This window comes from Cynocephalus volans, chromosome 10, assembly GCF_027409185.1.
Source record: "Cynocephalus volans isolate mCynVol1 chromosome 10, mCynVol1.pri, whole genome shotgun sequence".
NCBI classification, from domain to species: Eukaryota; Metazoa; Chordata; class Mammalia; order Dermoptera; family Cynocephalidae; genus Cynocephalus; species Cynocephalus volans.
Window position 1 is genome coordinate 44,763,413 of NC_084469.1, and position 24,578 is coordinate 44,787,990.

The window sequence follows — 24,578 nt, forward strand, 5'->3', positions numbered from 1 at the left end:
TAGAAAATTAAATTTCTGATGGACATCCTTATATTGGTTTTGTCGTTTTTATTTTGAATACACAGGCATAGGTCAGGAGCAGCGTAATTTACCAGGGCTCAGGGCTCTAAGCGTCTTGGGCCAGCCCTGGACAGAGGGAGAGCCCCCCATACCTACAGCAGGGGGCCCCCCTCAAGAGACGGCAGCCACCTCCATAGCATGTCCCTCCGTCCCCACCTGCTCCCAGCTGCCAGCGGGAGCCTCTCTCCCTCCCTGCTCACCATCCCTCCACCATCAACCCGGCATTTAAGGCCTTCCCAAGTCCCACCTCACTTTTCCTGCTTCCAAAGGTGCCCAGGCTCTGGGAGGTACTGCTTAGCATCTCCTGATGGTTGCACATTCCTTCTGGATATTCTGCCTTTTCTCGAGCTGTGCCCCTCCCTGTGCTGCCCGCCCCATTCTGGATCCTGTTCGATCTCCAAAACCTGGCTCTGGCCCCAACTTCCCAGCTGGTTTGCAGGTTTCTCTGTCTCCTCCTGGGCCTTAGCCTGGGCAGAACCTGAGCCTCAACAAACAAGAGCCAGTGCGGCCTGGTCTCCCATGGATGGGCCAGGGCTTCCCCCTCCGAGCTTGTCTGTGCGTGGGCCCAACAGGAGAGGAGCCGCTGCCTCCATGTTCACCACCGCCTGCCCCTTTCTGAGGGTCTCAAGGCCTCTAAGGGCCCCTCCATAATGTGCCTGTGGTAAGGGTCAGGGTGCTGGACGCTCCAGGTGGAGCCTGCAGTCATGGGGCTGCCGAGAAGCTGGTGTCCACCTGCAGTCTGTCCAGAGAATCCAGGTCAGCAAGTGCGCGGCCCGTCTTTAGGGGCTGAGCCACCTTCCCAATATCTGGAACAATTCCAGAGGCCTTTTGAGGGAGGGGCAGGAAGGCCCGGCGTGTGGTCAGCCCAATGCAAACCCACCCACCAAGCCCAGGGCTCCTTGGCTTGAGCCCCCAGTGGGTGGAACCTAGGAGTCCCCAACCCTCCAGGAGGAGAGGATGCCATTGACAGGAGTGGGCGGGGCTCCACGTGCTCCACCCTCTGACGTCAGACGCTGGCCAATGGGAAGTGGCCAGGCAGGAAGTCCTGGGAGCCACCCCCCTCCACGTGGTCACTTAAGGCAGCGGTGGTTTGGGGGCGCTGGGGGACCATCCCGGTTTGTTTGGAGTGGCCGGAGGCAGTTAGGAGCCCACATTCAGTCCGAGGCCTTCGCTGGGCCCTGTGTGGCCTCGAGTGGGGTGCCCACGTCGTCCCTCTGGACCTCAGTTCTGGCTCTGCCTGCCACGGCCCACACCGGTCACAGGTGCACGGGCTGCACGTAGCTCCGCGGGAAGAAGCCGACGCGTCCGCAGCACCGGCCCTGCCACCAGTGGGGGTCCGGACGCTCTAGGACCTCGATAATGTCACCGCGGCGGAAGCTGAGCTGTGAGGGGTCCTGGGCCGAGAAGTCAAACTGGGCCTGGGCAAAGCAGGCCCGGGGCGGCTGCGAGGGGAGGAAGTGGTTAGTGGGGCGTCCTCAGACTCTCCCTGCGGAGGCCCCCAGGAGAGAAGTGATGGAGAGGTGACATGCCGCAGCTGGGGAGGGGTCTTGGAGTAGCATTGGAGCTGGACTTTGAGGCTGCCTCCTAGTCCAGATCGGTGGTCGTTCCACCCCATGGGCCTCCTGCTAGCCATGTTCCTGCATGTCTGCTGTGCAGGCAAATGCTGCATCTACATAGGACCTCCCTGGTGTCCCAGCTGGGACCATAGAGCTGGTGGGTCAAGGACCTTAGTCCTGGTCCTCAAGGCAGGACTTTGGTTAGGTCCCTGCCTCTCTTGGGGTCTCATTTTCCTGGCTCTGCAGCAGCCCTCATAACTTTTGATTTCAGATCATGGAACCACACGAATGGTTATAAACTATAAAGTGATATGCAGCTATGAACTGTGTTTGCTGCTGTTGGCTTTTGGTCAGACGCTGAGGGAGAGGACTGTCACTTGGAGCTTCTGCCAGCTCACAGACCTGAGTTCCAGTCCTATCTATGCCCTGTGTGTGATCTTGAGTACATCCCTGCCCTTGGTGGGACTTTCGCAACCTGTGCATCATGGCAGCTGGACAGGAGCCCCCTGTAACACATCTGCTCGGCACTGTGACTATTACACCCAATGTCCTAGCCCTGCCTGCCCCACTGGGATCTCAGCTCTGAGCCTGCAGAATCTCATCCAGCATGGGTGATAGGATCAGCAGAGAGGCTGTAATTAGCAGTTCTCTGCCCAGGAAAGAGGAGGCGTCTTGGGTCCCAGGGAACTGAGCCGGCTCTGGAGTTGCCCCACAGGATGGGTGACCCCAGGGCACAAGCCACAATGAGGTGGTGGGTGTAGGGGAACCCTCAGTCAGCCCCCCAGCTCCATCCTGTTTCCCTCACACTTTCCCAGGGCAGAGCGGCCCAGGCGCGGGATGGAGGTCTAGGAGACAGAGGCCCAGCTGGGAAGGACAGTCCCCGAGACTGGGAGCTCACAGCTGACCTCGGCCCTCAGGGTCAGGCAGAGGAGGCCAACACAGGATACACTAGGGGGCGTCTTCTGAGACACTGTTTGACTCTCCTGGCATATCAGACCCGAGGGCTCATCTGGACAGAGGGGAAACTGAGGCCCAGTCAAGGGATGAACTGGCCCTTAGGTCCCATGGCAAGGTGGTTGGAAGGTGGGGCAGGGGACAGGGCAAGACTGGACCTTCTCTGCAGTGGTCAATCAGCCCCCTCCCCAGAACTTGGCCTTGGCCATACGCCCTATACCTTCTGCAGAGCCCAAATCCAAGCCTTGACCTCTAGCCCCAGGCCTTGCCAACACCCCCTTCCTAGGAGAACAGCATGTCAGGGCTAATAACCCTGTTGGCTGTGTCGTCATCCTAATGAGGATGAGAGCTGGTCCTCGGGGCCCCTTGATGAAAGGGCTGGATGGCAAATTGCTGTTATTGTGAGGACAAGGGGCGGGTGGACTGCCCCCCACACCCAGTGCCCGGCCAGGACCTCGCCCACGAGCACTCACACTGCCCCACACCCCGCCCACGGCCAGCTCAGCTCCTCAGGGAGCAGAAACCCGTACTGAAGCTGCTGCGTATGTGGCCTCAGATGAGTCACATCACTCTCTGAGCCTCAGTTTCCTCATCTGTGTAATGGGAATGGTGAGGCTCCCAGAGTACAGAGACCAGCTTGGTATGTGGTACTCAGGAGGTTCAGCAGGTGTCTGCACCTTCAACCAACATTTATTGAGTACCTACTGTGTGCCACACACCATTATAGGAGCTTAGAATAAGGCAGACGCAGTTGGCCCCCATGGGATTTCCATTCTGTCCCTTCCTTTTCTTTCCCTCTTCTCCTTTCCCACCCTTGCTTGTCTCACTGCAGCCACCACCAGGACAGAATGTTAGACCTGGGCTGGACCCTCCTCCTACAACACCAGGCTGCTGGGGAAGAAAGGGAGGCCAGGCCTGAACCTGGAATCAGCATCAGCCTCTCCCCCGCACCCCTCGCAGATGGCAGGAGATGCAGAGAGGCTCACGTGGGCTGGTCCCCGCCTGCCCCCCACCTCCTGTCCCCTACCTTGGGCAGGGGCTCCTCGTCCTGCAGGAAGATCTGCCGCTTCTTGGCAATGGTGGTGGTGCGGTAGAAGTCAACCAGCTCGTTGAGGGAGTTGAACTTCTCTTCCCACAGGAAGTATTTCCCCGAGGCCTCTCGTAGCACCTTGAAGTGCTGCACCTGGTCCCCGTAGCTAGAGGACAGGACCCATGGCCCCCTCAGACCATGGCTCTCCCAGCCCGACACTGTCCCAGTGCTCCCGTTTCATTACCACCTGGAACCAGGCCTTTCTCACGGTGAGACCTGGAGTCAGGATCAGGTACATGTGGGGGAGACCCCACTGACCTGGCTCCACATAAGACCTGGGGAATCCCCCCGGCAGTGGAATATGGGGCTAAGGGTGTGAGCTCTGGACCAGGACACTTTCTTGCTGTGTGACCTTAGGCAAGACACTGAACTTCTCTGACCCTCGGTTTCTTTATAATACCTCCCTAATGGATAAGTGTGTAGAAAATGCCGACCGTGGCTTATAGACAATGTTAAGTGGATACTCGGAGTCAGTGGCGATCAGACAGCATCTCTTCCAAATCCCGCTCAGTGCTGACTTTCTCTCCCTCCCCTGCCCCTCTCCCATCCCTGCAGTCCCTTGGAGAGCAAGTCCAAAGATCATCGTGACTCAGACCAGAGCCTGCCGGTGTGACAGGAACTCAGGTGTGTTGCATCTTCACGCCCCCCCCCCCCCAAGAACCTTCTATGGCTCCCCATTGCCCTCAGGATAAAATCTTTACACTTTAGACTCAAGATCTGGCTCTGATGGCATGTCCAACCTCATTTCCCTCGTACCCTCTCTGACGCAGTCAGCAGGCCCCTTTCTCTTCTCCTAGCCTCTGCTCAGCCTTCCCACCCAGTACCACTAAATCATCCGAGGTACCTTCCAGCCCAGCTGAGCAGATAGCCTGCTCTCCCCAAACTGGCCGGCGGGGTGGAGCCTGTCCTAGCTGGGACTGGGCAGAGAGACCTGCCCCACGCCTCCCACACTAGGTCAGGGCATGCAGGGATGAGACTGGAGGTAATGGTGGCGTGAGTTGGGACAGTGGGAAGACACAACTGTTGTGATTCCCTCCCTGCCCAGAAGTAAATTGGGCCCTTTGTATAGTGGGGAAACTGAGGCCCTGAGCGCAGCCTCAACCTGTCCAGAGCCACACTGCAAGCAAGGCTGGAGCTGGGGCCACATCTGAGCTTATATCCGTACAGTGTGGCTCTAACTTGCTCTCTGCTTGGCTATCATCATGTAACCAGCCCTCTCTCCCTCGTCCTCTCTGCCTGGCCAAACCTTAACATCCCTCCCATCTGCAGTCAGCCCGCCTGGACTTGCACCCAGCCCGTGTCCTCACCTGCCACACAGAAAGCACTGGCGCCCTCCTCACAGATGAAGAAAGGTAGAGAGGCCTGGGACTGGGGACAGTGCAGGCGCCACCAATGGAGCAGCCCTGGCCATGCTGGGGGCCATGGGGAGAACACAGAACAGCCCCAGCTCCCAACCTGGAAGAAGCCAGTTTAGGAGCTCAGGGCAGAGTGTCCTGTTCAGGTTTCTCGTGGCGCTGAGAGCCAGGAAAGCCTGGGCACCTGTGGCCAGCCAGGCGGGGCCAGGTTGGGGGGGGACCAGGATGGCTGTTGGGAGGGAGAGGCCCCTTCATCAGTTTTGTTCACATTTGGGGCTAAATGAGATCGGATCACCAGTCCAGAGACCCGATGGTGTAAAAAAAAAAAAAAAACCCACACACCTCCTGAGTTCTAAATTAAAATCTCCTTAAACAATTTGGATGCAGCTCATTTGCAAGCTGGGGTTCCCCGCAGCCTGAGTTCCTTCAGGGCTACAATTCTCCGGAACAGGGGGTGGTGTCCGTCACCCCCAGCTGCCCAGACCTGCCGCACTGTCTGCCCCGTCCCTGGCTGCAGTTCACTGCCTCCGCTCTCAGCCCTGGGGCTGTCGTGCTGCTTCGTTTCAAGATAAGGACTGAAGATAAAGGCTACTTCCCTCTGGTGCATGAGGTGTAGGGAGAGGCAGGATCCCCCCCACCACGCCCAAGTCAAGGGATGCAAAGCACGCAGGGCCTCTGTCTCCACTTCTCAGCACACCCCCAGGCCTTTGCACACGCTCTGTCCTGCCGCTGCAAGCAATTCTCAAACTCCCCATGCTTCAAAGCCCCAGCAAAATGGCCCATCCTCGGAGAGCTGCCTCAGACCACATCAGAGTCAGGGGTCTCCTGGGGTCCCTCAGCCCTTGTACAGCCTTCTTGTAACCCGCTGCTCCTAATAACTTGCATAGGAGACACTGGAAAGGCAGGGAGGTGGGAGGAGGCCCTGAGGGTCCCCTCTAGTTGAGACTCGGGGAGTGGAGCACCACGACCCGAGCGTCAGCGGGATGCCGTGTTCCTGAAACCCTCTCCTCTTGGCTCTGAACTGGGACTCCAGCCCTCCAGGTGTCCTGACCCTGAAACAGGGGATCTGGTGGCAGGCCCAGTACTCTAAGATGTGTTCGGCTCCCAGGGAGCCAGTTCTCCCCAAGGGAATAGAGGCTCTCGATCAGGTGGAGCCAATGGTCCCCACACCTGGGACAGAGCTGCTCATGTGCCATCAGTGAGCATTGTTCCCAGGTGACTAAGCCGCTTGTGTTGTCGGCTGTGCCTGCGATGGAGAGGAGGTGGCAGGTGACAGGTGCCTCCCGCCCTGTCTGGCCCACAGCAGCCTCCCACATGCTTCGGAGAGGCCGCCTCTGAGCGCAGTGATGCCTTCGTGGGGTGCTCCAGCGAGCTCGGGGCTTTCCTGGACTTTGGCCGTGTGTGCTCCGGGCAGTGGATGGAGGGAGAGGCCCTGGCTCTATGCTGACCCCAGTGAGGAGGCTGGGGTACAGATTTCAACCCCAAATGACCACAACTTTGAACACTTTGGTGTCATCTTCAGTTACCTGAAAAGTTATCCAGAGCAAAGCAAGCTCTGATCATATAGGGGGGTCAGGGAGTGGAGAACAGGAGATGAGACAAGAAAAAGGGGCAAGGGACTCAGGAATTCTAGAACTTTCCAACCTGAGAATTCAAGAATTCGCAAATCTGGGAAACGTGCATGTGCCAGCCCCTAGCCTTTGCCTGGCATATGGCAGGTGCTCAGTGAAAAGTAAAAGTCTTTCTCCTTCTCCCACCTGGTCCACATTTCCCGCTCACATCTGAGGACAGCAAGGCCCAGAGAGGGGCCTGCCAGCAGCCACTGGGCAGCATGCTGGGCACTGCTGCTGTGTGTGGCATGGGTGGGGCCCCTTCTGTTGGGCCAGCCCCTGTCTGAGGCCAGCCAGTGCTGTCCCTGTCTTAGGACCCCACGCTCAGCATCTGGGGCAATCTCTCATTCCAGCCTGGCCTGTCACCCCGCATCCCTGGGCCCCTGTTCGTCCCTCACCAGGAACGCGTTCCCTTTCCTCTGCCTGGTCTGGCCTTAGCCATCCTTCAAGGCCCAGGTAGAGCCTTGGGCTTCTCCAGACCTCAGCCATCCTCACCCCCAGGTCCAGGGGAGCTTCAGGGATTGCAGGAGGGACCTAGTCAGCTGGATTAAGTGCAGACAGCCCGCTCGCCAGGTGAGCCCTCTGGAGCTGGAGGAGGGAAAGGTGACTGCAGGGAGCTGGGATCTGAGCCTGGGGTTGGTGAAGAGAGAGCAGCTCAGGTGGTCCCCTACAGGGGACAGTGTCTGTGGGGCGGAGGGGTGAGAGATACACACGCGCTTTTGTGTGTATGTCTGCATGTGTCCCCACTCTGAGGGAGTGACTTTATGTGTGTCTCTCCCTGAGCAGTTGTGGGTGTGTTTATCTCTCTGTGTGACTCCCACATGCACCTACCCAGGGGGATAAAGGGCTGGTCTGTCAGAAAAGCCCCAAGGACCAAGTCAGGCCTAATGCTGGCAGCAGCCAGTCCTGCCCAGCGGGTTTTTCTGGCCTGGCTGCAGCAGCAGCAAAGGTGACAATGGCAGCCCAGGGAGGAAAAACAAGGCTGGGCTGGAGGCAGGAGCCCAGGATGCCCCCACTGCCCCAACCAAGGTGTGTGGACCCACCTGGGCAGAGGCGTGGGTGCCCACTGGGTGATGTCCATTAGGCATGGCCTCTCTCTAGCCTCAGTTTGCCCATTTGTGAAAAGGGAGGGGTGAAATAACCTATACAGCAGCAGACAGGAAATAGCATCAAACTGACCTTGGGAGGGGGTGGGGCACAGCAGGTGGAGACTGACTCCTGCTGGGTGTTTGGGTCTCAGGGAAGGTGGGTGGAAGGGTAGACCAGGTCTGTCAGGGCCAGAGGGTTAGTGGGCAGCAGCTCTGCTGTTCCTTGCTATGTGGCTTTGGACAATTTACTACACCTCTCTGAGCTTCAGTTTTCTTATCTGCAAACTGGGTTTCTGGGGATCATGCAGGTTTCCTCACTTCCTGCCTGTCTTTGTATGCAGGCAGTCCTTCCCTCCCTAAAATCATACCCCCACCTCTTCCCTGCCTCATTTGCTCCAAAGCCTTTATTACTGTACATGATGTTATATAATTTACTAACCGTTTATTGTCTGTTCTCCAGTAGAAGGCAAGTGCCTAAAGGACAGGGAGCTTTGTCCTACTTTGTTGGGGCAGGTCCTGAGATAGGCCCTGGCACATGGTAGGTGCTCAGTGACTATACAGGCAGAGCAAACACATGTGCACTGACTCCAGGGCACTTCTGGCCAGAGAGGAAGCCAAACTCCTCACTTGAGGACAAGCTGTCATCTGTGGCAGCAGAGTCCACAGGGGATAGAGCGTGGGGCAGAAGTTATGCAGATCAGGCACTGTCTGTTCTTGGCTCCGGGCCCACGGGCCGCCAGCTCAGACGTGCTCCCTGGAGATGGGGGGGCAACCCTTTGTAAACTAGTAGAGAGCAGCTGGCTATGGCAACTATCATGCTGCGAGGTAGCTCAGGCCCATAAACCCCGCCTCTGACAGCTTTACGAGGCTTGGCATGAGTGTGCAGGAGATGCCACGCTCAGTGGGGTCAGAGTTCCCAAGCACCAAGCCAGCGAGGGCAGAAGAGCTCTCAGACACAGATCTGCCAAGCTGTCACATTTCTGACTGGCCATCGGGTCACTGGACTTCACAACTGCCTCCACGTTGTAGATGAGCACACCACAGCCAAGAGCAGGCCGGAAGCTGCCTGAGGTCATGCAGCAGGTCCAGGGCAAAGCAGCATGAGAGCTGGACCTCCCCATGCCACTGCCTCTTCTCTGGGAGCCCCGGATTCATGGGCTGGGGGGGGAGGGGCGAGCAGCCTTCCAGGCCAGAAGGGACTCCCCAGCACATCGTGTGGCCCTTGGGGGGTCAATAGAATGAGAATTACTATTACTGGTATTTATTTGATCACTTATTATGTGCTACTCATCATACTAAGCACTTTGCATAGATGTTCATTTTATAGGTAAGGATACTGAGGCTCAGAGAGTAACTTGCCCAGGATAATACAGCTAGTGTAATCAGAGCTGAGATTCTTGTTCATAATCCCACACTCCTAGCCATGTGTCACCTGAGTCTCAGTTTCCTATTCTGATCCCTGCTCAGTGGTGGTCCAAGGGCTATGACAGAGGATGGAGCGAGAGTGGGAGCAGGACCCAGGAGCCCTGGCCCAGCTGGGCAGAAATGGAGGTTGGAGGTTGCCACCTGGTGGTGCTGGCTGAGCCCAGGAAGCTCCTGCTGGTTCTGACCTTGAGGTGCAAGCCCAGAATGCCCTTGGGGGGCATGGGCCAGGATTTCTCAGAGAGACATTACCAGATCCCTTCCCAGGAAATGATGGTGCTGGCTCCCTGCCCCAGAACTGCTCCCGAGTACTGACCACCTCCCCTCCTTCTCAGACAACTTGTTGCTGTCCCACACACCTCTCACTGCCCCACCTCTGGGTCTTTGCACACGCTGTTCCCTGTGCCTGGCATACCCACTCCTCTCCTTGTGCACCAGACGCCTCCTCATGCTTCAGGACCAGCTCAGATGTCACCTCCGGCCTGGTACCTTCCCCGTGTGGAATGTGTCCACCATCATTGAATTTCACTTGTTCATTTGTTCATCGTGGAGACCCACTGGGCCAGGCACAGTCCGTTTCCCCATATCCCTGCTTGGGTCTGACTCCTCTCTGCCAGCCCCGTGGGCACACACAGCCAATGCTCAATATATGCACGTTGAACAAAGTCCCAGAGCTGAGGTGTCAGGTCTGATCTTGGGTGTGTGTGGGGGGGCTGCATTTACAGAGAGACACCAGAAGAGGGCAGTGCGCCGGGCCTTCACGGTGGAGGTTCAGGCCGTGGATTTGGTAGCAGAGGGGGCAGGGGCGGGGGCAGACAGGGCCAACACCTCCTCAGCTCGGGCTCCACAAATGGTTTGAGTCCCCTGTGCCCCTGCTGTGCCGGGTGACCTTGAGCTCTGGCGTAGGTTCCAGGAGCTACTCAAGCCACACCAGCCCACCTGGCGGGTGCCATTCCCAGGAGATGGCCAGGCCCCTGGACAGCCAGCACTAGGAAAAGCCACACTTCCTGCCTCTGCAGAAGCAGCGACTCCCCGGGGACTGCAGGGAGCCTGGTGGGAAGTGGGGGCTGGACTATGCAGGTGTTGGGGGTGAACCAGCAGGGACTCCAGCCTCCAGATGCCCACGACCATCCTGGGGGGGAGCAGTTGGGGCCAAGAACCCACACACACTCACACAGACAGTGCTCCCATTTTTAAGATGGGGAAATAGAGGCCCAGAGAGGGCAAGAGCCATCTCTACCCCTCAGGATAACCAGCCTGTTCCCAGGGGAGAAGGGCAGTGAACAAAGCTGATGGCTGGTTACACAGCCGGGGCGGTGAGGTCAGGGTGAGTGCTGGGGGGCTATGGCCCCTCTTGACATTAAATCTGCCCCCAGAGCAGCCTCCCTGACCAGGGTGTCCTGCCCCTCGTGGGTGCCTCCAGTCCCGGATGGGAGATGGCCACCTCGCAGGGCTGACAGCAGATGTGCTGATCACACAGCAGGGAGCACATCTGGAATGGCCCACTGGGTTTCATGCCACGGGGCTCATGCAGGGCCCTGATAGCCCAGAGGGTGTCAAGCAGGGATATTTTTCTACAAGTAGGAGCCCTCGTGTGGGCTATGATGGCCCAGCTGCGTGAGGACAACATGAATTGTCCCTGTCTGAGTCTCTTCCTCTGCTTCTTTGGGATCCCCCTGACCCCTGTGCCCGGTCACACCCAACCCCAGCATCAAGGTGCTCTGTGTTTGTTTATCCTTTGGAAAATCATGGAGCTACTGGCTGTGAGTAAAGCCAGTCCTAGGAAAATGGTCATTCCAGCAGAGCCACCTCCACCCAGAGGCCACGTTGCTGGGCTCCAGGGTCCACCCCTGCCTTCCATCCCTTCCTTCCAGCTGGCAGTTGTGCCGCCCCAAGGTAGCTCTGACAGCAGCAGGAAGGACTGGCACAGTGAGCACCTACTCCATGCCAGGCTGTGTGCCCACAGCATCCCTGAGAGCTGGCACTGCTGGGTCCAGCTGCACAGATCCACACCACGTCCCAGACTCTCCCAGATGCCATCACCTCCTGCCTGGTTCCTCACTGGCCTCTCCGCTGCCACACTGACTCCCAACACTCCTTTCCCCTCACAGCAGCCAGAGGGGTCTGCTAAAAAATGGAAGCCAATTACACCTCTCCCCTGCTCAAGACCTTCCATGGCTCCCTATTGCTCTGAGAGAAAACACACCCTCCTTGTGGGGGGTCTGTCAGGCCCTGCGTGATCTGGCTCACCCATCTCTTTGGCTGAAACCCCCACCTCCCTGCCCCTTGTTCACTCTGCTCAGTCTTGTCACCTCCTCTGGCTCCTGCACACCCCAGGTGCATTCCCACCTCAGGGCCTTTGCATTTGCTGTTCCCTCTGCCTGGAAGTCTCCCTCCCAGGTCCTCATTCCCAGGAACATGGGCAGCCTCTGCCTCCTAGTTCAGATCTTTGCTCAAATGCTGCCTCTCAGAGAGACCTTACCTGACCGCCCGGGTTCATTCTGTATTTATCTGTTTTCTTGTTCACTGTCTGTCTCCCTCACTAAGACTTAAACCATAAGGGCAGCAAGTTTGTTTTTTTCCAATGTCATTTCTCCATCTCCTGGGGTACCTGGCACATGGCACAGAGCTCAGTAAATATTTCTTAAATTTATGCATCTAGACCCTACTCTTCTGGGCACTGGGAGTAGGAAAGACAGAGAGCTTCCAGGGGCCTGACTCTGTCACCTCCACCCCCATTCCTGCCACTACCATACAGCCTGGATCCCTCAGTCATCCCAGTTGTGGCCTTTGGGATAGGGTTCTGTGCTGCCCAGAAGCTGCCACGCCATGACTGAGGAGCCACCCTGTCACAGTACCAGACAGTCCCCATCATGGCTACTCTGCCCGGATGCCAGGCACTATTCCTTTTTTTTTTTTTTAAAGATGACCAGTAAGGGGATCCGAACCCTTGACTTGGTGTTGTCAGCACCACACTCTCCCAAGTGAGCCACGGGCCAGCCTTCCACGCACTATTCTAATTGCACTAAATATATCGACTCATTATTCCTTACAATAACCTATTTTCCATGTGAGGAAACGGGCACAGAGACGTTAAGTGACTTGCCCAAGGTACACAGCCAGGAGGAGGCAGAGTCAGAATCTGAACCCAAGGCAGCCCGGCCTCAGAGTCTATTCTCTCAGCTACATCACCACCGAGCGGGAGCCTGTTCGGGCCACATGCCGGACACCTGCCCTGTGCGCCTCAGCACTCTCCTGCTTCCACTCTCTTTGCCACGTCAACCGGCGACATCGTCCTTCCTACCCTGATGAGGAATCTTTGATGGTTGCTTCCTGCTCATGGGATAAAGTCTGGACCCTTCAGCCTGGCATTCGAGGCCCTGCTCAGAGGTCCAGAGCCCACTTTCCCAGCACAACTCTGCTGCTCTGGGCCACACCCAGGCCACTGCTCAGGTGACTCCTCCTACAGGGACACCATCCCTCCCCCCTGTCCTGGGCTTCAAGGTTCAGCTCGGATGCCAACTCCCTGCCCACCCTCCTCTGCACACCCCCGAGGATCGGAGCTCACTTTACGGAGACAGAGAACTCCCCTGGGGAGCTCTCGCTCTCCCGGATCAGGAAGGCTCCCAGCTGGTTTCGCTTCATCAGAGTCTCTTCGGCCAGCTGCCGGGAGATCCTGCCCGAGTACCACCTGCAGAGAGAGGGGGCAGTGAGGGCAGCGTGGACACCAGGCTCTCGGGCCTCCCCCAGCAGCATGTGCCGGGTGCTCCACATCGCTGGTCCTCAGCATTCCCAAGATGTGGGAGAGGTGAGGGCACCCATTTTACAAGTGGGGAGACTGAGGCACAGAGAGGCAAAGCGATGTGCCCAAGGTCACATGGCTGAGGCAGGCAGGAACCGGGACACAACCCCAGCATGTGGGCTCCTGAGCCCAGCCTATCCTACCACACTGGGCAAACAGAAAAGTCATACTCCAGTGGGCCCCCTCCAGCCGACCTCAGCCTAACTTTTCTGTTCAGATGGGAGATTCTTAAAAGTCAAAAAATATAAAAATGATGACAAAAGTAATTGTGGCTTCAATCTGATGAGACATCCCGGCCTGTAGCCATCCCACAGACACACACTCAGGCCTCCCGCACATTTTTGCAGGTCCAGCTTCCTCTTCCTGCTGACCAAACAGAACAGGGCATATAGAAGGCGCCTGGTAAGTGCTTGGACTTTTGCAAGCTCCCCAGGGTCTGGGGCTGAAAGGCTGGGCTGCGACCTCTGTCCCAGTCCTGCCCGTCCTGCCGTGCGGCTCCAGGCGGCCCCGGCCTCTTGGTGCCTACCCGCTGCTGCAGACAGACCGCGCGTGTCCCTCTACATTCACATATGGAAACCTAATCCCCAGCACGAGCAGACCTGGGGTGGGCCTTTGGGAAGTGATGAGGACCCTCACGAATGGGATTAGTGCCCTTACAAAAGAGACCCCAGAGAGCTGCCGGCCCCTCCTGCCTCGGTTTCCCTGTAATGGTTCCTTCACTCCTTCAGCAAACGCTTCCTGAGTCTCGCTCAGCCTGGCATAGGTGGCAGGTGTCAGGTGGGACTTTTCCTGTGGTCTCAGGATGTTGACAAGACCTTGAAGCTGAGATCAGAGGGCGGTGGTGACACGCAGACGCTGCTGGTGTCCTGCCCACATCCCTGCTCTCTGAAAGACGAAGGCTGCTGAGCACAAACCTGGGGATTCCACCCCAAGGCTTTTTACTGGGGCCTAACATACTTGACCTGTGTGCAGGGCAGGCCGAGGCCATGGGAATATTCTCAAGTGAGGACAGTGGGAGCACGTGGGTAGACACCTGGCCCCTGCCCGTCAGGTGGGGCAACTCAGGTGCTGGTCCTATGCTGCCTGCCTGGCTCCTGCAGCTCCAGCTGCCCCAGTGGCAATGACGTTGCCACCACCCCTAGTGGCTGCTTCCCTTCCCTGTCTGCTGCCTTCTTCTAAATAAATTCCTGTCCTCACATCTGTTTCTCAGGGACTGCATCTGGGGGAGCCACACCCTCAAACATGAGGTTCTAGGCCCTGGTGGGGACCTGCGGCCCACATCACAGTGACTTTCCCCCGGGGGGGCTGAGGAGGGGTGGAGGCGGTTGCTGAGCGGGGGGCTCAGGCAGCCACCTGCAAAGCTTGGCCTGGTCTCCGGAGCTGGAGACCTAGAGGCTCCAACCGAGGCTAATGCTGCCGGCCTTGGCAGAAATGGAGCGTGGGGGACCCAGGGAAGGAGTGACCAGGGAAGGGGGGTTGCCGCCTGTTCCTACCCCAGGAAGCCCCCAACTCTGTCCTGTCAACACAGGACCCAAGGGGACCTTGGGGGAAGTATCCTGAGAGGCCGGGTGTCTCCAAAGAACCCACAAAACCCCACAGGAGGCGTCAGCGTGCGGGTGGCTGTCACAATCACACCCTCTAAGGCGGCCCCCACATCCGCCGCCAGCCCTGCACCTACCGAGGGCAGCTTAAAAGATGGGGGCCGGGAGAAGAGAGCACTCCCTGGTGCCCCGAGCCCAGCGCCGGCCACCACACCAGCGTCGCCCCACTAGTGGCACCTCACAGAGTCCCCATCTGACTGATGGAAGGGAACACCCCCGTCCCCAGTTTGCACAGCTAGTGCAAGGCCTCCAACTCGCCCCGGCCCCACAGCTGCTCTCACGGGCGCCCCACCGCCCTGCCCGGGCCGCACAGCACAGGGCCCTCCACCAGCTGTGTGACCCTGGACAAGTCCCCCGACCTCTCTGTGCCTCTGTCTCCTTTTCTGACGCTATTACTCACCTCATAGACCCCTCCTCCCACATGTGCCTCCCATAGGCCTGTCTCCCCGCCTGCAGCAAACTTGTCCTCAAGCTTCCAGGCCCAGTGGGCCATGCCCGTCTTTTAGGAAGCCCTCCCTGTGCCCACCGGACACGTAGTGGCATCAGATGCTTCTATGGCCTGCCGGGTCTGCATCATGCCTCTCTCAGGGGCTCCCGGGGCAGGCAGGGGGTGACAGGGGGTGCTCGGGGAAGACTGAGCCTGGGGCAGGCACGAGGCCTTCTGGGGCCTAGCCTCCCCCACACCCTGGGACTTTTATGGGCTGAGTCAGGTGCGAATCTGGAGTTTCCCCACAGCTATTTAGGGACCAGTGCAGGTGCTGAGGTTAGCTAAGAACACACCTGGGCACGGCTGCAGGCAGGTTGGGCAGGGGCCTGACCCCATCCCTGCACTGTCCCACACACAAGTGGCCAGAGCTGACCCCGGGGGTATTGGAGGCTGGACCCCTCCAAAGCTCTCAACTACCCTGGTGGAATCTATTTTTTTTTTTTTTTTTAAAGATGACAGGTAAGGGGATCTCAACCCTTGACCTGGTGGTGTCAGCACCACGCTCTCCCAAGTGAGCTAACCGGCCATCCCTATATAGGGATCCGAACCTGTGGCCTTGGTGTCATCAGCACCACACTCTCCCAAGTAAGCCACAGGCTGGCCCTGTCGAGTCTACTTTTGGGTTTTTTTTGGCAGCTGGCAGGTACAGGATTGAACCCCAGACCTTGATGTTGTCAGCACCACGCTCTGACCAATTGAGCTAACGGCCAGCCCTCCTGGTGGAGTCTTGCCTCATCCATGGGCACCACCCCATGCAGTCCTGGGCCAGCACCACGGCCATCGTTATATCTTCTCCCCGCCTGAGCAAATGGAACCCTCTGCTCAGGGCTTCTCAGTAGCTTCAGGCATTCCAGCCTTTGCCAGGCCATTTCCTCGACCCGAAGGCCCCCCTGACCAGCCAGCCCACGGCGACACTCCTGCCCGTGTCCTCCAGCCGGCTGGGAGTGCCTGCAGCCCAGATAGAGTGGCTGGGGACCTAGGTGGGACGGGGGCTGTGCCCAGCACAGGAAGCCGGGGGTGGTGGCAGCCATGGAAACAACTTGAAGAGAGGTAAAGAGGAAACACTCCTCAGGCCCCTCCCTGGCCCTGAACCTCCTTCCCCTTCCACCCCACAGCCACATACCCATCACAGCTCCTGACCTGCCTGCTGGCCCTGTCACCTGCCCCCACATCTGACTGAGGCCCTCCCCTCCGCTAACACCTCCATGGCTCCCCACAAGCCTGGGCCTGGCACCTGAGGCCCCCTGCCAGTCCCGCACACACCGGCTCTCCCTGATGGCTCTCCCTTTGCTTGTCCTGACGCTTTCTCTTTTTCTGCACATCCTTTACAGCCTCATGCGTTGCCACCTCTTCTAAGAAGCCTTCGCAGGTTAGTCACCTCAGCACTGCATGCCTTCCATGTAGTATTTTCTTTGTGTACTGTCTCTCCCACCGAACAGGCTGCTCTGAGCCCTCTGGGTCTCCAGCACCACCCAGGGTGGGCCTCCTAGAACCGTGGCCAGTGTTTGCTGAATGACTGAGTAAGCGTTTGCATCTTGAGGCTGTCCCAGTTAGCATAGACTTCTTGGCCACCTAGACCTGTTCTGGGGCTGCGGTCTGCCCCAGCCATTCTCAGGGCAGCAGTGTTGGATGCCACCTGCTGAGAGCCTGACCTGGGACTTCCCTGGACCAGCAGGACCCAGGATACCTGGGCCCCCGATATGACTCCCACTCCACCCTGGTCCCAGATTCTGCTCAGCCAACATCCAGCTCCCCCAAGGTAGTGCTGCACCTGAGGGAAACGCCATGTCTAGGCCTCCGCAGGCAGCTTAACTCAGCCTGGGCCAGGCCAAGTGGGGACATACAGCTGCAGGGGGCTGGGGGTGGGGGGTGGCGGCCACTCACGGGTGGGGCTTGACGCGGATGTAGTTCTTGGGGACAAACCCCTCGGCACCCCGGAGCTCAGCCTTGTACCAGTTCTGATCATCTTCCATGTTCAGGATCTGCGGGCGGGAGAGACATGGCCACTCAGTCAACTGAGAAGGGACAACTGTCACCTGCTGAGAGCCTGTGGCACACCGGGCCCCAGGTGGGCTTCACCTGCACCAGCTCCTGTGCCCATTCACAGAGGAGGGCTGGGGCCAGGATGGGGACCTGCCCAAGGTCACAGGGCCGAGTTAGAACCAGCTGTCTGATTCCACGGGACACAGGAGGGTCACAGCCTCCCAGAGTGGGACAGCTGGGGACCCAGAAGAGGTTTCAGGTTGAGGGTTTGAGACAGCTGGAGCTGGACTCTCAGGTTCTGCCACCCAGACCCCCAGCAGACTATGGGGTCTTGGGGAGTAGAAATGGGGGGCCTCAGTTCCTGAGCTGTGCCCTGAGCATGGGGTCCCACAGCATTTGCACACCATGCACTGTGCCTTGGGTTGAAGGTCGGAGGTCCCCAGGAAGCTTGGGGAACCCCAGCTGAGCTCAGCGCTAGTGGTCACCTTGGGTCATTTGCATTTAAACAGCCCTTACAGTTTGAGTTCAGTGGGGGGATTTCAGGCACTGGGGGACAAATAAGGGAGACCTTTGGGTTGGGATGGGGCTGGTTCTCAGGCTCTGGCCTGGCCTGCTCGGCTCACAGGGACTCATCTTCCACACCCCGAAGCCCTGGTGCCCCACAGGTGGGCCAAGAGGAACTGAGATAGCCAAGGCGGGGACAGGGAGTCACTGCAGTAAGCAACCAAGCGAATGAGTGGGGAACGGGCCAGGCCTGGGGACGGGGCACAGCACGAAGGTTGGGGTTCCTTCCTCCACTCCTGATTCTCATGTAACCCTCCAAGGTGGACATCACCAAACACTATTTTACAGATGACAACACGGGGGCCCAGAGAGGGGAAGTGATTGGGCCGGAACCACACAGCAGGGGAGAGGCAGAGGTCAGCCAGGACTCAGAAGCCTGGGGTCTTTGGTTCAGCTGGCCGTGGTCAGGGGAGCCTAGCCCACCAGTTTTTACCCCCACTCCACCTCCCACTTTGTCTCTGGACTGAGCCAGAGGGGACATCTCCCTGTCAGTCTTGGAGCAGGCTCCAATGTCAGTTCAATCCTAGCAGAGATAGTTGAGAAAAAAATTGGATACAGAACAACAAAGGCTCAGGCAGGCCCATGCCAGGACATCAACGCAGGTGGGAAAATTTTGCCAAGAGGAGCTGGATTTACTCCCTCAGCCCCAGGCCTGAGTCCCCACCCTCACAGGCCGTGACCTTTTTGCCTGTCCACTGCTGGCTGAGCCTCTTCCTTCCTGCCCCCGCAGCCTGGGCAAGGTCAGCGACTCCAGGGACAGATGGAAGCAGGTGGCTGACTCAGGAAAACTTTCACTCAACACAACACAACACAAAACAATTCCCCCAACCTAATGAGAAAATTAGGGCCCGTGGGCCACCTTCCCTGAACGTGGATTCATGGAAGATGCCCTGGGCCCGGGGCTCTAGACCACTCTGTGTGCTTCTGATGCTGTGTGGCCTTGGCTTCAGTTTCCTCATCTGTTAAATGGGCACATTTGTGGCCTACACCGAACGTGGCAGTGTCTTCTAAATTACAAGGTCCTGTGTGGATCTGTGAATGTTAAATATCTAATCTAATCCCTTTTTTCTTTTATTGTGTTTCCATGTCATCTCAACCCAGGAATGCTCATTAGCTGTTTTTTTTTTTTTTTTTTAAAGATGACAGATAAGGGGATCTTAACCCTTGACTTGGTATCAGCACCACACTCTCCCAAGTGAGCTAACCGGCCATCCCTATGTGAGATCCGAACCCATGGCCTTGCTGTTATCAGCACCACATTCTCCCAAGTGAGCCACAGGCTGGCCCTAAGAGCTGAATTCTAATGTTAACATTGCTCAGGAGCCTCAGACCCTTACTGACACTTGCTGTGTGCCAGGCACTGTGCTAAGCCCCGTGACACAGCATGGAACAAGGAGTTGACATTCCAGTGAGCAGAGACAGACCGTAAACAAGGAAAGAAACTAGTAAACAAGATAGTTTAAAGTAGTGGTAAGTGCTCTGAAAAATACACGTGAGGATGACAGATTGAGAATGTCTGGTTGGGGGCAGGGAAATTGTCAAGGGGGTAGCTGGGGTGGTCAAGACAGGCCTCTCTGAGGAGGTGACATGTGAGCTGAGGCCCAAATTACAAGAAGGAAGCAATGGTGAGAAGATGTGGGGAACGGTGTCCAGGCAGAGGGAACAGCCAGTGCAAAGACCCTGAGGTGGGAGCAAGCTCCGTGCCCAGCACAGGAAGGAGGCCGGTGTGTCCAGAGTTGAGAGGAAGGGGGGGTCGTGAGATGATCTGGGGAGGGTCAAGGTCTGAGTTGTGGTTGCTTCATGGGGCTGGGCTGGGGAGCACAGGCAAGCGGGAGGCACTGAGTGAGTGAGAGACGATGGAGGCCTGGACCTGGCCAGGGAGAGGGCACGGTGGGGGTGCTGAGAAGCGGTGAGATTGGGGAAGGTTTTGCCAGAGTTGCTGACAAGACTCAATGACAGGCTGCAGAGGAGCAGGTGCGGGGAGCTCAGGTTGGCTGTGTTGGGTCCGTGCCACCGGCCTTCCCCAGGGACATGTCGAGGAGGCCTTGGGATCTCCGAGTCTGTGTCCCGAGGGCCAGGCTGTTCACAGAGAGATGGGAGTGCAGCCACCACCCACGTCCGTCCTCCAGCTGCAACAGCAGGTACAGGGCACCCAGACACGCCTGGCCCGTCAAGGAGGGAGGTGACACCTGGGGCCATGTGTCTGGAGTGGGTGTGCCTGCATGAGTTTTCATTCAGGCTCCTCCAGGCTGGACACATCTGCACTGTGGGTGCTGCCATGGCTGAGCCCGCAGGGGGTGCATAGGAGACACTTGTTGGATGAGAGAACTGGATGGTCCCACCAGGCACCAGCAGGGAGGGGCTGGCAATGTACCTGCTTGACGCATTGTGGCCTTGGCTGGGAGAGGAAGAGGGCACGCAGCCCCACAACGCCATTACATGCGTACATTATAGAAAGCAGCCCTGGACTAGAGTGAGGCCGGTGAGAAATGTAAGGGGACACCAAAAACTCAAGAATCAATAGAAATAATGTCTTAATGCAATATGTTAAAAAATCAAATGTAGAAATCTGAACGTGGGTGTAGTGGATTGAATTGTGTTCCCCCAAAACTCTCTGAAGCTTGAATTGTGTCCCCCAAGTTTTATGCATTAGAAACTTGGCCCCCACTGTGACTGTTAAGAGGGTGGGAAATCCTATTACCGTAATTGAAAGGTGGAGCCTTGAAGAGGTGATTGGATTGTAGGACTGTGCTGTAGTGAATGGATTAATAATGGTGGTCAGGGGTGTGGTTCTGAGGCTTTAAAAGGAGAGGAGGTTTGTCTTTCTCTCTCTGCTTCCACCATCTTGCAATGTGCGACCCTTGGGTTACTGTCACCACCACCAGGTGACTTTGGATTTCCCAGCCTCAGAAACCGTAAGCAATAAATTTCGTTTTCTTTATAAAATCACGTAGTTCCATGTAGAAACGGACTAATACAGTGGGCATTTGTAAATAATAATGTATGGGTATCGGTTCATTGATTTTAACGAGTGTACTGTGCTCAGTTCAGAAACTAACAACAGGGGAAGCTGGGTGCGGGGCTGTGGAAACACTCTGCACTGTCTCCTCAAGTTCTCTGTAAATCTAAAATTGTTCTAAAAAATAAAGTCTCTTTAAAAATTAATATATGGCCAGCCCCTGGCTGGACAACACCAAGTCAAGGGTTAAGATCCTCTTACGGGTCATCTTTAAAAAAAAAAAATTAATTAATATAAAAAATCCACCAAAATCTTAAACAAGGTCAGGATTTGACCTCGCACTTGCATAGCCCTGGCCCTGGCCCTGGAAGAAATACTCACTCATTGCAGAACATCTGGGGAACGCAGAAAGAGAGAAGAAGAAAACACACATTACTCAGGGGCCACCTCCCAGAACGCGCAGCTGCCAGCTCATCGAGACATTTCCTTCCAGCGTTTTTTCTATGTACAAATCCAGTGCATGGACGTCAGTTTTCCCTCACAAAACTGATGGCTGTGGATTAGCTGTGTGTAGAGTTGACGCGCTGCACATGTATATATGTTTGCATTCTGACTTTTGCCACTTCATCGTGCATCGTGAGCATTTTTATGTCATTAAACACCCTCCAAAAATAGCATTTTTAGGGGCTACGCAGTATTTTGTACCTACCACCGCTGAACAGGCATCTGTTGATTCAGGGCTGCAAACTCTCACCAGTGTCCTGCATCCCCACCTGCTTTGTCTGCTTGGCACTTTCACTGTCCACAAGCTCTGTATTTTCCTCACTTTCTGGCTTATGCTCCGTGTCTACCACCAGAACGTCAGCAGCATGAGAGCAGCGACCGCGTCTGTTTTCTTCCCTGGTGATTTCACCAGTGCCTAGAACTGGCCCCGGGACACACTGGCGCTCCCTGAGTCCTTGCTAATGGCAGAGTGCGTGAGCATCTCTGATCACATCTGTTTCCCAGGAAGAGGTTTTCTGGGCCATGGGGTGTAGATATTTTTAAGTCTCTTTATCTGCTTCGCAAATGGACTTCAAAATGACAGTGTCACGTTACCTATCACCACTTACATGTGAAAGTGCACTTTTTCCCACAGCCCCCTACAACCTCAGAGATTCTTTTTAAAATAAAATTTTGCTGACCGGGCAAGTAGAAAATAGGTATTTTCTTTAAGTTACACATCTTTTGTTATTGAAGGAATTGGGCATTTACTTGCTCACATGGCTTCCTTAGCAATTTTCCTATTTATCCTTTGCCCGTTTTTCTATTCTGCTATGTGTGATTTTCTTGTCGATTTATAAGAGCTCTTCATGTATCAAGGACATCGATATTTTGTCACTGTTGCCATGAATTATTCATTAGCCTAAGCTACCTTCATTTCCCACCTTCGCGACTGCCAGGCTCCCTCCCTGCCTCCATTCCTGCCCTTCTGTTTTCTTTTCAAAATGTAAATCTGACCAAGTCCTGAGTGCCCCTCACATTTAGAGTGAAATCAAAATCCTGCACAAGCCCCGACTCCTGCCCACCTCCCAGCTCAGCCTCACCCCCTCCTCTCTCACTGCTCTCCAGCCACAGCCTTTCTTTCAACTCCTCCAGTTAATATGATTCTGCCTCAGGGCCTTTGCACCAGCTGTTTCCCCAGCCAGGTCCTCTCTTCCCCTGGCTCTTTGCATGATGGGTTCCTGCTCATCCTTCAGGTTTCAGCTCAGGCATCACCTCTTTTGAGAGACTGCCCTGACCACCCCACTGTCACTCTGCACTCCACCTCCCTGTGTTGACTTCTGCAACCCACTGATCGTCTCCCAATGTTGTTTACCTTCTGGAACGTCAGCTCCAGGAGGCCAGAGATTTCGCTTTGCTCACTGCACATCCTCAGCACTTAGGCGATGCCTGGACAGAGTAGCTTGTCGAATGAAGGAAGGAAGAGGCAGCCCCTCCCACTGCCTGTTGTTCCTTGAGCTTGAAAGGTCCCCACCCCCACTGCCGGTCTCCAGGGACCCAGGGTGCAAGTCCCACTGGGAGGGCTACTGCCCAGTTTCAGCTCATCTTGTAATCACTCCTGTCTGCCTGCCCTCTTCCTTTTGACGTTCCCCGTGTCTTACAGAGGACCTACTATGTGCCAGGCACTGTTTTATGTCCTGGTGCTCCAGTGTGATCCCTGCCCTCACGGTGCTCACGATCTGGGGGTGGTGGGGGGACACTATCATGGGCTCACTCCTTCCTCAGCAGCCAGCACCTATGTTAGATGCAAACACACCAGGAATCCACTAACACTTTAGCAAAGGTTACTGGGAAACTTGCCAAGTCTCAGGGTGGGGGTGGTGGGCACAAGAGTCTGGCAAGGGGGACTCCCACGATCCACCCCTATCCACGGCCAGCGGATCCTTCTGGGCCTGGGTCAGAGACCCTGACACTCATTCCTGGTTCCTCATTGTCCCACTCCCTCTCAGCCCCTAACCCTGGGTCTAGACATGCCAAACTGCTCTCAGATGAGTAACTGAGGCCTCTGAACTAGGCCTGGATCCTCACAAAGAGTCTCTTGCCCTGTCTGCACAGTCCCAGTGCTCAGCCTGCCCTTGTCCCCAGCTGGCCACATGTCCACAGGTCCAAAGCCAGCAGTGCAGGTGGAACCAGGTACCAGCAGCTAGCAAAGAGATGGGGGGACTTCCTCAAGGGCACATGGCTCCTCTTGACCTCAGTGCCTACTTCCCCATCCCTCCCCCCAGCCTTTTCAGTCTTGCAGGGAACTGAATGCAGGTTCCAGAGTCAAAGGGACGTAGGTTCAAATGTGACCCCCTACCAAGCAAGACATCCCACCTCCCTGTGCCTCAGCAGAGTCACCTGCGAAAGAGGGATGCTGATCCTCGCCACCTGAGCAGCTTAAACGAGACACTGGTGAGCATCGCTGAGTTTGGGACCCAGCTGTAGTAGGGTGATGGCAAAGGGGAGCTCCTGTCCCTTCTTGTGCTTGAAGCTTGGGGTCAAGAGCAAGGCCCAGGGCTCAGAGTGGAGGGACATCTAGTCTTAGTACCCATTGCTCCAGTGGGAAGACTGAGGCCCAGGGAGAGGCAGTGACTTCCTTAGAGAGAGTTAGCGGCAGCTCCAGTGCCCAAGTCTTGGCACGGCCACCCCCTGAGCCCTAAATCTGGCCCCTGGGCTCTGCTTTCCTACACAAACTTTTAAGCAAAAACATTTCCAGAGAAGGACTGCACAGACCCATCTGCCTGGACTGTCTTGGAAGTCTGTGACGTCCATCAGAAATGGCTCATGTACTGGCCAGTGGCCAAAAAAAGCAAAAAACAATGACAGCAAAAAAGTAAAAAAAAAAAAAAAAAAAAAGTGGGGGGGTGGTGGCTCAGACAAGAGAAATGAGCGGTGGGGTGACTTGTTTCCCTCTCCACCCTGCTGGGAAGTTCCTTCTTGGCACTTAAACCACAGCTGCTTTAGCCCTGCTAGGTTAGTGTGTGCACTTGCTTCTTTCCTAAGACCCTTCCCTCTCCCCCCACACCGGCTGTCTGTCTGTCTGTCTCTCTAGCTCTCATTCTCTTGCTCTCTCAACAATAGTCTTCTCAAATTTTTTTCCTGGAAAACTGGGGGTTGAACAACTCCTGCCAGGCACTGTGGTAATGTCTCCTTGAATCCTTACAACAGCCCCCAAAGGAAGGATCATGAATTTTCTCCCCATTTCCTAGACAGCAAAACCGAGGCTCAGAGGGTGGCGGTGACTCGTCCCAAATCACACAGTGCATAAGTGACTGGAGAGGCTGGGCCTGTCCTCCAGAGACCAGACTCCGCTTGGGGCTGTCCTGGGGCCCCAGCTCTCAAATCCACCCCCGCCCCCTGCGAGGACTGGTCGGCCTGGCTCTGACCCACCCTACCTTGAGTGTGTCCCCCTTGTTGAAGGCCAGCTCGTCGCTTTCTGTGGCCTGGAAGCTGTACAGGGCCACGGACTCCATCGCACTGGCCCCTGCACTCCCGCAGCTGCGCTCAGAGCAGGCCGCGCTT

The 24,578-nt window shown here is 56.5% G+C and overlaps 1 protein-coding gene across 1 annotated transcript; it reads right to left on the reverse strand.

Annotated features, from left to right (window-relative positions):
- Window positions 1–1,316: 1,316 nt before the first annotated feature.
- On the reverse strand, window positions 1,317–24,578 carry GRAP (GRB2 related adaptor protein). Its single transcript, XM_063112840.1, has 5 exons — window positions 24,452–24,578; window positions 16,910–17,007; window positions 12,704–12,826; window positions 3,598–3,766; window positions 1,317–1,502 (listed from the first exon to the last, which is right to left on the reverse strand). Exons 1-5 carry the CDS (start codon window positions 24,527–24,529, stop codon window positions 1,317–1,319), a joined length of 654 nt encoding a protein of 217 aa, XP_062968910.1. The 5' UTR covers window positions 24,530–24,578.